Source organism: Pezoporus flaviventris, unplaced genomic scaffold, assembly GCF_033815535.1.
Source record: "Pezoporus flaviventris isolate CSIRO_AGI_PZ_B2104156 unplaced genomic scaffold, CSIRO_AGI_Pfla_v1 ptg000001l, whole genome shotgun sequence".
Classification (NCBI taxonomy): Eukaryota; Metazoa; Chordata; class Aves; order Psittaciformes; family Psittacidae; genus Pezoporus; species Pezoporus flaviventris.
In genome coordinates this window covers 36,207,412-36,221,743 of record NW_026892549.1, presented here as the reverse complement: position 1 = coordinate 36,221,743, position 14,332 = coordinate 36,207,412, and the positions used below count along the sequence as shown (strand labels likewise).

At 35.1% G+C, this 14,332-nt stretch overlaps 1 protein-coding gene across 4 annotated transcripts in view; it reads left to right on the top strand.

The window, feature by feature from the left end:
- Positions 1 to 14,332, top strand: part of KCNH7 (potassium voltage-gated channel subfamily H member 7) — a 240,819-nt gene that overhangs the window by 196,182 nt on the left and 30,305 nt on the right. For 3 of the 4 annotated variants that reach the window (XM_061452031.1, XM_061452021.1, XM_061452004.1), the window contains 3 exons: positions 1,606 to 2,005; positions 2,730 to 2,929; positions 13,214 to 13,466. In XM_061452031.1, coding sequence (XP_061308015.1) covers positions 1,606 to 2,005; positions 2,730 to 2,929; positions 13,214 to 13,466 — 853 coding nt within the window. The remainder of the gene's footprint in view (positions 1 to 1,605; positions 2,006 to 2,729; positions 2,930 to 13,213; positions 13,467 to 14,332) is intronic. The other variant, XM_061452012.1, reaches the window with a different exon arrangement.

Sequence of the window (14,332 nt, the reverse complement as noted above, 5' to 3'; positions counted from 1 at the left end):
CAGCCTAGGCATAGAGTTTTGAAGAATATTGTCTTTCACACTGTTGAGTTCACAATCAGTGAAACAACCGCCTTTATTTGGCAATGAGAAATTCACACTGAAATTACTTTCTGTGTCGTTAAGTTGAACCAAGGAGTGTTACACAGTGTTACCCTACATTACCTTCCTGCTCATTTGCTCAGAAAAATGACTATATTGAGCTATTCACTGACAAATGAAAACAGGAAAACCTCTTTTTTCTTCCAAAGGCTTTTGGATATTACTCAGAAAAATGGTAAAAGCAAGGATCTAATAAAACATAAAAACTACTCTAATAGTCACTTCAAGAAAGCTTTAACATGACACATACTGCCATCAGAGTGGTTTGTAAGGCTTGAAAATTTTTCCAGTTGTGTTATGTAGTATACAGGCATGTTAAAAAAAGGAAGAAAAGAAATATATTGAAAACTTATTCAGTCTTGACATTTACTGAATACTTTAACATATGTTCAGATTTAATGGAGATAAAAAGGTGTCTGAGTTCTTTCTAAAGTCAGGTAGTATTTACAGTGCTTTCCCTCTCTTTTACAAGGAATTCACAGCTACAAGTCACTGAATGAAAATCATAAATTTACATTAAAAACTTCAAAAATATCAGAGCCTCAAAGAAGCTGCAATGAATCATAGTATGGTCTGCACTAAAAATCTTGTAATACATTCCTGGTTTATAACTGACCCGTAGTTTTTTAATGGTGTATTATTTTTATCATTGGCTTCTACTACTACATCTGCAAGCTCCAGGATGAAAGATGCAAAAAGCAAATTAATCTGAGGTCTGGCAACAGTAACTTTTCCATGATTTTCAGTTCACAGTGGTTCATCTTCTTTTACCTGTATAGTGTTCGGACCATTACAAACAGGAAGAATATTTTCAGAATAAGATACTTTTTGAGACATTTCTGCTATATCGATTCTCTTTTATGACATTTGTGCCAGAGTATCACAAGGAGTCTGTAAGTTAAGATCGAATATATGCATAGAATCATAGAATCAAAGAATCATAGAATAGTTTAGGTTGGAAAGGACCTTAAGATCACCTAGTTCCGACTCCCCTGTCATGGTCAGGGATGCCTCACACTAGACTATGTCACCCAAGGCTCTGTCCAGCCTGGCCTTGAACACTGCCAGGGATGGAGCGTTTACCACTTCACATAGCTTTGCTGAAGCATCATAAATACTTTTTACCTACAAGGCCAGTCACATGATTATGAGTAGTTCCAATAACTTACTGACTCCATCATGCCAAAACATCATGAATCCAATGAATCATTCAAGTCCATTAGAGTGGATCCAAGAGTCCAGATGAAGTATAATGTTGAAAATGAAAGAGTATTGAGCAGATAACGACAGCTTTAATATATCTTAATTTAAAATGTGTGTTTCTTATTTTCTTCACTGTTTTTATACTGAAATTGATAGTTTAAAGAAAATCCAATGAAGATTACATTTAAATGGGTTAATCTACTGGTTTTGTTGATTCCCCAAAATAGTTTATTCATGCTGACTACTAATGTGCTACAGATAATTTGCTAACAGATAAAATCAATTTCTATTTTATTTTTACAGACAACAACTTTAATAGGTCTTCTGAAGACAGCTAGACTACTGCGTTTGGTGAGGGTAGCAAGGAAATTGGACAGATATTCAGAATATGGTGCTGCAGTTCTGATGCTCCTTATGTGCATATTTGCATTAATTGCACACTGGCTTGCTTGCATTTGGTATGCCATTGGAAATGTAGAAAGACCTTACCTGGCTCACAAGATTGGCTGGTTGGATTCTTTAGGAGAACAATTAGGAAAACATTACAATAAGAGTGATGCAAGCTCTGGACCATCCATCAAGGACAAATATGTTACAGCACTTTATTTTACCTTCAGCAGTCTGACAAGTGTAGGATTTGGAAATGTGTCTCCAAACACCAACTCAGAGAAAATCTTTTCCATTTGTGTCATGTTGATTGGCTGTAAGTAGTTTTATTTTCTTAATTTTTATGGTTTTTTTCCTCAGTGTTTGAGAAAATGACTTAATAGTCTAATAAGATTATAAAAATGCAGCCAGAAGGGCAAATTCCCAGGGAAAGCCATGTTATATGCAAAATATGTTGTGACTCATGCAGTGTCAGGAAGTAGTCAAGTTGCTTGACTACTCAAAATCTGTTACCCAAACTGTCAGAAGTTTTGCGTTGTGTATCTGTCTGTAAGCAAATCTTATAGAGGGTAGGAAGCAGAGTTTTGAGTGGATTTAGCAAAGTATAGCCCAACAGTTTTTGGATAATCAAATTACATTTTATTTGTCAATTTAAACTCTGATCCTATATATGTGTGTTTAGCTTCTTAACCCTGCTTTTTGTTCTTAACTTGTACTGAATCTTAGTTCCTAGTTCTTAGTTCTACTGAAGTCCATAAAATGAGATTAACCTAATTTACAACATTAAATTGAGGACTACAAATCTCCAAAGAGAAATATTAACAACCTGATTATGATATAGTATTTAAGCTTCATCTGCTGAGTTAGTGCTAATACAATCAAATCAATAGAAAACCTCAGTTAAATCAATTCCACATCTCTGAAAATATTAATAGTCTCATCTAAGATGTTTTACATACAAAGTACATTAAAAGAATTGTTGCATTATCTGCAAAACCCAACGATAAGACTTAAGTAACATATGTTTCTATTTAATCCAGCTCTAATGTATGCTAGCATTTTTGGAAATGTATCTGCAATAATCCAGAGACTCTACTCGGGAACTGCACGCTATCACATGCAGATGCTGCGAGTAAAGGAGTTTATACGCTTTCATCAAATCCCCAACCCTCTGCGGCAGCGACTTGAGGAATACTTCCAGCATGCATGGACATACACCAATGGCATTGACATGAACATGGTATGTTGTTCTGTTTTTCAGGCACAGATAATGAGGAATAGATAAATGCATCAGAATTTAGAAAGATATTGCAAATCTCCATTATTTATGAGCTGTAAAAGTGCAAGCGTAAAAAGGTGGATATTAGCAATTATTGGAAATCAAGCCATTACAAGTTTGGCATCCAAATATTTAACTGCCTAGATTATTACAAACTGTATCAGAAATCTGAACTTGCACTGTGTGTAGGACAGCTTGAGAACTGCATCTGACTATTATAAGCTTAAGACAAGAAAAAAACATTATAGGTTTCATATTTCAGACATAGCTGTTCCAGAATTTTGCTTGTTCTTTGGCCTGATTTTCTACTTCCAGTATCAAATAACAGTACCTTTGTTGCTGTCTACAGAGTTACTCTTCTGTATATCCTGTGCAGATCTTTTTCAAAACACTATTGTATAACTTAGAAGAGGTATATTGGGGAGGGGTGGAAGACAGGAGCAAGCATGTGGATTACCTGGTCTTTTCAGAGTGAAATAGTCTAACCATATGATAGTCTGGACAGAAGTTTGCTTGCATTCATAACCACGTAATTCTGCACTTAAAGTCAACACAGTACCATTTAGCAATCCGCAGTTCTCATTTCTAGGAAGTGGCAACAACCCTCATATTTTCTGTTCTTGATAAAAAAAACTGTAAACACTTCTTATATAAAAATATATTATGTGGCCAGCTAAAAAAGAATAACAATCTGCTAATGAGCGAAAATAAGCATCTCTATTTCTGGATGATTTTCTGAGGACAGCAACATTTTTTCTGAAAAGCTGACATCAGTCTGAAGACACTGAGAGCATTGTGCATCTTAAGGATCTGTGAATCTGTGTCTCTAGTGGGATGCTTTCCAGAGCTATTCTCAGTTATAGACTTTGCAGAGCTCTCCATAAAGCTGGCAAGAACAAGAAAATCTATACATTTTTGTAATAATTTAACTAGAAATCAACCTCAAAAATTTTGACATAAATTGAGACATCTTCCATGTGGTATCTATACATATATTTGTGAATGACTGTCAGAGTGGTACACTTTCATGCAGTGAGCAGAAACAATGGCCTTGATTAAAAGCTTTTATAAAGCTGAATCACTGACAGCCTGACTGTTAATGGTTACCATTAAGTAAAGCAGATCTTAAAACTAAGACAGGAAATTAAATATATTGGGCTTCACATCCCACTTCTGTGAGTGTCCCCTCCAGAGGGATATTATGCCCAGTGCAAGACAAGGATACTTGCACAGACCTCTGCTGGGGATTACTGCAGTGGAAGGCAGCATCAGGAGCTTCATCTTGTGTGGCACTGAATGGGCCTAATTTCCTGTGATGGCAATGGGGTTGTGGGGTACTCAGCACTTTGCAGGATCAGGCCCTTAAGCTGCGGGTGGGTGCAGCCTAAGCCTAAAGTAGCTCATGGAATTATTTCTGAAGATATTACAGAATCATTTACGCCATAACTAATTCATTACCACTAATGGATGTACTAAGAACACCTGTTTCATATGAACTAGTAACTAAAACTTGATGTTGTCAGGTTAAATTTTGTGTAATGAAGGAATTGGTGTACTGGAAGTAGTCTTGGACTTGTAATAAATGTGAAATACTAACTAAATGGATTAAACAGCTCACATTCTGCAATCTGATTGTGAGGAAGTACAGAGGCTTTGTTTTAAATAAAATGTGAAAAAATCTAGTATCTTGCTTTGTTATATTTTATTTCTTATTCTTTTCACAATTCTATCCCTCAAATTTTATGGCAGTCAATTTTCTTTAAAAGTGAGTTGAATATGTTACATCTAGTGCAAGGATAATATAAGAATTATGTGATATATGTTGTACTTATGAAAGATTTATCTCTTTCCTGTCTGCTTCATACCTAAATACATGGAATAACACCACCCACTGGTAAGAGCAGGAGGTATTTATATCAAATTTAATTCCAGTATAAAGTGTGGAGTATATCCATGTTATCTGTCGGGTTTAGAGCTTGTTCAGTGCTTTTCTAGTTTCAACTGTAACTTTTTGCATGATGAAGGGGTAGATAGCAAAGGGAAATATTCCAAGTAAAATCAGATGTGGGGCAAAATGGTCACTAAAAATTAGGCATTAAGAAATGCTAATCTAACCACATTTATTAATCACTGTTTTACCCCACAACTCAAATCATGCTTCTCTGCCCAAAGAAGGTCATGTGCATATTGGTTTGCATCAGATAGTTGCTCTGTAGGAATGCCACTCTGACAAAGTTGCCATGCTGATCATTCTGCATTTTCCTTTGCGTGAATGCTTTTACTTCAAAGCATATATGCATGTTAGCACAAGCAGCAATGAAGTTTTCTTGGCTATAAGCCATGTGCATATGAAATGGACTTGCATGTGGTGTTAACTTAATTTTGCATGAAATATTTGCATTTACACACCAAAGGGCTAATACTGTCCTCAGACAAATGTTTGACTCCTATCGATATTTACTGGGAGTTTTCGCAAATATCTGAAGGCAGAATTTGATCCAGTGTCTTTCTTTTTCATTTCATGACTAAAATCCAAATAAAAATCAGAAACTCAATCCTCTTTCTCCTTCGAAATATGAAATGCACAGATAATTTACATTTTATATATATATGTACATACAATATATAACACACACATATATATATGATATTAGCAAATACATTTCAAAAGATGCTTTTAATTATCATTAGTAATCTAAGAATTCAGGATAAGTGGAAAAAAATGAACAAAATCAACCAAACAAAACCAAACAACCACACCAGCCCCCCAAACAAAAAAAACAAACAACCAAACACAAAAACAACCAAACAACAACAACAACAAAAAAACCACACTACTAAAAAAAAAACCCAAAACCCTTTTGATCTCAGGAATTATACTGCACTAGGACTAAATAAACTTGATTTCCTAAGCAAAGTCTTTCTATGGAAAAACAGAAAATAATAATTTATGCTTGTTTGAAATGGCTGAACTTCAAATTAGCTTTAAAGATCTTCAGGTGAAATATGCCTAGAACTTGTTTATTTTTTTCATTTGTTCCACTCTGCTTCATTTCTACATCTCTTTGATCATGTTTCATTACAGAAAGCATTTTGATAAAAACAGTTCCATACGATTATTCATGGACTGGATAAACAGGATTTGGGATTTATTTTAATCTGGATAAAAATCTTGAGTCTATAGAATAAGCATTATTTAAATAATATCCCTGTGGTACACACTGGCAAAGTTAAATTTAAAAAAAAAATATCTACAGTGTATATTGTTTTGTGAAGGATGTCACCAGTCCCAAAGATTCAAAGACATTACTTTTATTTTTAAAATATCCTGTTCTGTTTTTCCTAAACTCTCTCTGCCTCTTTCCCCCATTCATTCCCATGTTATCAGTCCAGCACTGATAATAGCATGCCTGTGATGCTTACCCTAAAAAGATTACATCTTTCGGTGTTTGAGGTAATTTTTTAAGTTATGCATGTATTTTTACATTCCTCCCCCCTTTTTTCCATGGATCTTCTATTCATCTGGATAGCCTTATTAGTTTATTTTACCTTTAAAAAGAGTTCAAAGAAGTAAGTAAGTGGGACAAGCTTTGGAAAGTGTTTAGCCAAATGTACATGTAATTAAAATTTTGGATGTAGGACAGATGACTTTTTATTTTGGGTTTTACTTAGTGCCATGCAAAAAGAGAGCAATTCAGAATTTTTATGTATAAATTTATGGAACCTTCTCCTGCAAGCATCCAAGCAAAGTGTATGTGACCATCCAAGCGTACGTGACCCTGCACTTGGTCACAGTGATCATGCAAGTACAGCAGAGCACATACCTGTCTTGAAGCTTCAGAGCCAGCTATGCTACTGTATCAAATAAAGGGCAGGCTCACCATTGCTTTGGTAAGGCTTCTTTTGTGAGAAACTGGCCACTGGTCACTGATGACACCACTACCTTTGTTATTCTTGCTTTTCCTCCCACTGTGACTGCTTCTTATGATGAAAAGAGTTCCACCAATAGAACTAGCACCAGTAATAGCTTTGAACCAGAGAATTAAGAAACTACATTAACATTTCAAAAAGAAATAGCAAGACAAAGTTCCTTATACCATCAGAAGGGTAATCCAAATTAGAAGTGTTTGGAACAAAAGCAGTAGCAATTTATTAAACAGAGGGAACATGAAATCATGGTGGAAAGTGGTACTGCTATTTGTTTATATGTCATAGTGGAAATCCTAAAACATACAAGATTATCAGAAAGTACCTCAGATATGGTTAGTGGTAAAGTCGTTCTTTCATTGGAAAGGCGTGGGTCCGGTCAACTTCTAGAGACATTGAACTTTTCTGTTGATGAGGGACTAAACAGTCAAAGAAACTGAAATAATTTTCTGTCCTCCTCACCCAGCAATATATCATATCTCAGAGATCACCTTTCAGATGTAAAAGAAATGGTATTACTCAGAAACTGTAATGAGATTGTAGATGAAGAATGATCCACTGCAGCTCCAGTAATTTCAACATAAAAATGTCACAGAAATCAGTGTCATGGCAATGACTGAAAGCAAGAGATCCTAATTCTTGATAAGGTTGTCAGGCTTCAAATGTCATTAAAAGGTGAATTAGCTCATCATCACACACTGCTTCTCTCTCAGCTGTTGTAAGGACCTCCTTCATATTCTGAAAAATAAAAAAATGAAAAAAAAAACAAAAATCTGCAATATTTTTGTGTATGAAGAAGAGGAATCATCAGAAATAACTCTTATTCTGTGCTAAGCCCAAGAGCTGCTGGAGCAGAATTATTATCACTTGTGACTTTCTCCATTCTTTTCAAAATGGTGAAAGCCCTCAGAAATATTTTGGCCCTCTGCTTATAGCGGTAGTTCATTTCTGTAACTAACTACCATAGAAATACTAAATTCTAAATTCTTTCTAGAAATGGAACTATGTCGAATTACAGCAATTTTTAGTCCAGGTGAAGATGTTATTAAAATCTGAGAGACAATTTTTTGTAACAGAACTAATTCTTGCATTATTCTTTCCATCGGAGGGCACAGCTACTGGGGGACAGAGATCCTAATTCAAAATCTATATGGTGCAATTTGTGCAGCTCATCTCAGATTGTTGCAAAAATTAGGTGGTAGAAAGATGAAAGTTAAAGACATGAGTTATTTGACCAAATACATGAATTACTATGAATTAATTTCACTCACCCTTACAGAACTAAGACAAACAAAATTGTTAATTTTTAATATAAATCCCACTAAAGTGAATGATCCATGGTGTTTGCTCTCAGAAATTAGTTTAAAAATTATGCTCAGATTGTTTGAGAACTTTATTCAGTGTTTAGTGATGTGAATTTCAACATATCCTGAGATCTATATTATGCAGATGACATCCAAATAGAGTTCAAGTATGTGTCTATGAGAGAAAGTATATTTATTCCTGACTCTTTGTACCTTCAGCTGCTCACTATATTTTTGCTAGGTTAGTTTTTGCATGGAACAATTTCTCAAACCATTTCATGAGGAGAGATCAAAACAAGGCAGGAACAAGCAGATAAGGTAGGGAAGGACTAGAACTTCTTTTTCAGTTTATGCCATCTTAAATTGTCAGATTAATTTGAGAGTCTGTCTTTCCCTCTATATGCTGGATACTTGCCACTCATGTATCAGTAAGTCTTACTGATTTAGGACAAGAAAATCTTAGTCAAAATGAGTTTCAACACCCCCCAAACAGACCCACAATACACAAGAGCCCTCTTGTGATCTCCTCAAAAATGTCTTGGCTTTTAATGTTTGGCCCACTATATTTCAATAGAGAAAAATATTATGTGCAGAATTAAAAGATCTTTGACTGCCAGACTGCAAGGACTGAAGTATCTCTCCTACTATGAAAGCCTGAGAGAGGCAGGACTGTTCAGCTTGAAGAAATGAAGGCTCACAGGGGATCTCATCAACACAAACAAATACCTGAAGGGAGGGTGTAAAGAAGATGGAGCCAGGTTTTTGTTCAGTGGTACCTGGTGACAGGACCAGAGTCAATGGGCACAAGCTTTAACAGGAGGTTCCATACAAACATCAGGAAACACTTTTTTACTGTGGGGACAACAGCATTGGCACAGGTTGCCTAGAGAGGGTGTGGAGTCTCTGCCCTTGGAGATTTTCAAAGGCCATCTGGACATTGTCCTGGTATACCTGCTTTAGGTAGCCCTGCTTGAGCAGGAGTTATAAGGATAAGATGACCTCCAGAGGTCCCTTCCAACCTCAACCATTCTGTGATTTTGTTGGTATAGAACATGGTATTTCCATTGTTGCTAATATCCTGCTTTGCTTTAGCTTGGATACTTTCTAAATACCTTCTATGGGACAGATGTCAATACCTGTTCCAGAACAGAGGATAGAAGAACCTAAAAATTGTCATGAATCTTGCAATTTACCCAAACAAAAAAAAAATGATCATTGCCCTAACATTTGATAGTTGTCCGAGGTTAGGATACATAGACGTCTCCAACTGACTTGTTGCAAAGGTGTCTAATACATGTGAGTGAAACGTTGTCACCCTGAAAAGGAGAAGTTAATGAAGCTGAACTCCCTCTCCTCTTGTGAAAGACCACATTCTTCAAGGCAATGTGAAGTGTGTCCCTATTATCCTCACTAAACTTCAATCACTTATTCCACCTAAAATGTTTTTCTGCTCTCTGGCACCTTCCTCCTCTCATGAAAAGTAGATAAACCAACGTTATTTGACAGGGAAAAGTTTTATTCCAGACAGGAGGACAACTGAACTTGGACTTCATAACTACCAGTGAGAAACAACTGGAGTTTATGGTCACAGAATCATAACTGAGTTTCCTTTTCTGTTGTTTTTCTTTTGGTTTGGGGTGGTTGTTTTTTGTTTGTTTTGTTTTGTTTTGTTGTGGGTTTTTTTGGGGGCGGGGAGGGAGGATGAGGGTGAAGCTGATTTTATATTTTGTAACCTGTGTATTTTAGCAAATCTCTGTCTCTTGAATTATGCATAAATTCTGATTCTAAAGATGAATCTAACCATGATAATCCAAGATGTTACTCACCAGGGACCAGTGGAATCGCTAATAAGGATATACTGAGTGTAACAATAGAAGCATGTTGGGAAAGAACAGAGCAATTGAAACCCAACCTGTATTCAAATGATTTATTAATTTTGTATTTCTTATTGACAATAATGTTATTAGAAGAGCAATTCTAGCTTTATAATTTTCAAAACCTTATTGTAATTTTTTTTTTTTTGCATTACCTAGTGCTGTAATTTCAAGATTATGCTGACTTTTAGTTGTTTAGAAAAGCATATTTTAATTTTTTCTTATCACGTTAGAATGGGACTTAAATGTCTCTAAATACTCAGAAATCTCACAACAACTAAACATAAATGAAATGTAATGTTTAGAATTTTATTGCTTTAAAGATAATATGATTTTGAATATTGGATGATTTTCTAATATTTAGCATTGTCAGTATGTGTTTACAGAATATATTGATGCTGACTGCCACATTGTAAGAACTTTATTTTCAATACAATTGCTCCTTCTCTACACAATCAAAGATACCTGTGGGAATCAGATGCTTGTTTATTAATGCATGCTAAAAACAGATGAGTAAAAAATATTTTCTCAAAGTAATTAAAATCTGAATATTGGGAATGTACTTTGGAGGCTTGGGTTGGCAAGAGATTGTCTGTACTGCACAACACGTAACTTAGTTTGGAAAAATCAAATACTGTATAATGTCAGCAGCTGGACTTGGATTACATACCTAACTACAAATAATGTGCACAATATGTTAAGCTTCTTTTAGTAATGTTGTCTACAGGAATGTTTTAACAAATTTATCTTCAAATCAGATTCTTGCTTGCATTTCTAAACTTGCATTAGTGGAGTAATCTCCAAAACTCCATTGGAAATCAATGTTATTTGGGCACCTGTCTTCCTTCTAGCCATTTGACAGTTGTGGTATTCAAGAGTAAATGTTCTTCCTGTCTGATGCATAACATCTGTTTTAGAGTGTAAGCTCCATGGGGCAGGGACATTTTAATCACAGATACTTGAACAGAAGCTAGTGCCTTTCAGATGTTATTGGCATATAAATAGCTATTAACTAATATGCAATGACTTTAGAAAAGTTTCATGTTAAGTATAAATTAATTATCAAACTTTTTGTTTCTTTAAAGAAATACCCAAAGTATCTTCAGAAATATAAATTAACACACGGTCTGCATGGTTTTTGCTTAATGGTAAAATACAATCCCTTCATAAATATGATAAACTGAAGTTGATGTGAAAAAATAATACAATTTATACTAAGGCTGTGCTCTTGTCTTTCTAACAATTCAAATACGTTTTCCTGTATGCACCTCTGAATTGAAAATGTATTTCCTGTTTTGCATTCTATAAAAATGGAGCTCTTCTAAATCATATTCAGATAGATGTATAACAAAAGAAGTAATTCAAAATAGGTCTTTTTTACTCACATGACTATAGAACAATTTTAAAATAAATACCTGCAATTTTTTCCACCCGTATCATTGACCAAATGTATTTGGTCATGAAGTTTCTCAGTATCACTCAGTAAATAAGTTGTTACAACCCACAATACTTTTATTTCAATATAATGACATTAAAATAAAAAAGTAATTGCATAATAAACTATTTCTAGTGGTGTGATAGATATTGTAAACAGAGCAGCACCACAGATGCTTTTCATTTACCATATTTTCCTTTGCTTATTGTTGTTGAATGCTGGCTTTTTCTGAGGATGTGTAAATTTCATTTGGTAATGCCCTATAGCTCATAAAGATTTTGTATTATATGTGTGTTAAAACATTCTGTTTGTTATTTCACAGCACTGATTTCCATTAGCAATCATAGAAACATTTCAACTCAGTTAAAGGTATTGATATTTCATTTGTAAACCATAGCTTGGCTTATTTGGACAGAAGCCTCATACCAAAAATGTGTTCATCTTCTCTGTTAGCAGGGGATATGAGTTGTGAATATCTTTATGCAATCAGAGTGAGTGCACAGACCTTTATTGTGCTGAAGTAAGAATTAATATAGCAAAAAGTGAATGGATTTTATTTTTCTGTGCAGTAATATTTAGGTGTTTATAGAAAAACAGGGCAGAGGATAAACAGGAATGAATTCATAGGCTACTCTGATAACAAAAAGACACATTCTGTTCACACATTTGTAAGACTGGTAGCATCAGTTCATGTTTTGTCCTTCAAAATATGCAACAGATGTAGCAGGTCCCAGGAAAGCATATGACCCATTAATATAATTGACAGCAGATAACAGGATTTAACTGCAAGAAGGGGTGGTACGTAATAATGTCAGGCCCATTCCTTAACACAGTGGGCAGTCACAAGGTGAGCAGAACTCCCATAGAAGTCAGTAGCCGAAATGTTTATTGATTCTAAAAGAATCAGAGGTAATATGATCCTAGACAATTTAGTTCACACATAATGACCATGTTGTAAGTAGCACAATTCTTTCTTCTAAACAAAATTAACATGTTACCATGGTACCCAGGAGGAATCCCAGGGTTCTACTGCAGGCAAACTCCCATTGTTCTGAGTAAGGGATGAGCGAGGACCATAGCAACTAGCCCCGTGGTTTGCTGAACTAATCATCTGCCTGTGTAAATCTGCATAACACCATTGTTTCAGTGGTATGTGTTGCATTTTCTGATAAAAATCTAAATTCTAAACTTGCAAGCAGAATATATTTAACAGAAAAATCCCATTAAAATGCTGTCTTTCTGAAAAAATATTTGATCTTGTTCACAGAGCTCTCATTTAACAGATGTCATGATTACTTCAGCAAAAAAAACTTCCTTATTAAATGTAGTACTTTCATAATTGATATAAAGGAAGTAGACATATTAGTCCAAATAGGTGAATTCAGTAGAGTCTTCCATTAGATGTCTTATTTGTTATTTAACGGCAGTATATACATTCATATACCTTAGTACCATTTCTTGTAATGGGAGAAATCTTAATAATGAATTTTGTAACCACTACATCCACTAGTATGTACATTAGTATTCACACTGTATAAACTTTGCAATATAGATTACACTATGCACTTGTTGAATTGTAAGCCTCTGACAGCTCTTAGGGCCACCTCTATTTGTATGTTACTTCTTTCTGTCCAGGAAGAAAACAAAAATTATATAAAGCAACTTTCATATTATTCACATGAAATCCTTATGCTTATATTTCCAGGTCCTGAAGGGCTTTCCAGAATGCTTACAAGCTGACATTTGTCTGCACCTCAACCAAAATTTACTTCAGAATTGTAAAGCTTTCAGGGGGGCCAGTAAAGGCTGTCTTCGAGCTTTGGCTATGAAATTTAAAACAACACATGCACCTCCTGGAGACACTTTAGTGCACTGTGGAGATGTTCTCACTGCTCTTTACTTTGTGTCAAGAGGCTCCATTGAAATCCTTAAGAGCGACATTGTTGTAGCCATTCTTGGTAAGTACATTGCTACAAGGCATGTTGAAAGAATCAGGGGATTGAAAACAAATATCCATTGTTGTTTCTGGTGAAGGAAAATTGTAAACTTTTTACTCACTGTTATTTAAAATCAAGAAGAGAAATAATTTAAGGAGCAAAGTCTACATTACTGCAACAATTCATGTGCACCAAAGAGCCCATGTCTTTGGATATAAGAGCAGGAATGAGCCAGATTTATCCCTAGTTAAGTGGTAAACTGCAAGTTGAATAAAGAAGATATCAAATTACTCCAGTTCTGATTTTACTGTAAGAACCAAAGTCAAGGACACCCTTTTCTTGAGCAGTGTATGAGGGTTCTGAGGCACACAGACCCCTTATATGCTAGCTGGAGAAAAATATGTATCTACTTCAGGCATTCAAAATGTCTTCTAGAGGTTTTCAGAAATGTCTATTTCTGCCCACTGAGCATATAGAAAAGGAAAGGAATAACAGAGTAATCTGATCTAGATTGACACTTAAGTGAAATAACACGTTTCCCCTATGTTTCTGATTAACACGTTCTTGTTTGTATAGCATAGGGAGTGTCTTGTTTTCTTTCCCAATGACGATGTCTCAGAGCAGTGTTCAGTACAGCTGGGAGTTCACCTGCTCACCTGGTGGTGGCTCATATGAAATCACTAGCCACAGCATTTCAAAAGTAAAATAACTAAAACACTACCTAAACAAGACTACTAATTTGTTTCTCCAATTTAATATCAGGTAATAAGAACACAAAGAATAATTGAGTAGATGAGGAAGGATTTTCCTGTACAGAAACCTACATCAGCTGCATCATCATGCGTATGTTCTCCTTTTTGTTTATCATCCACTATAGGAACTTGAAA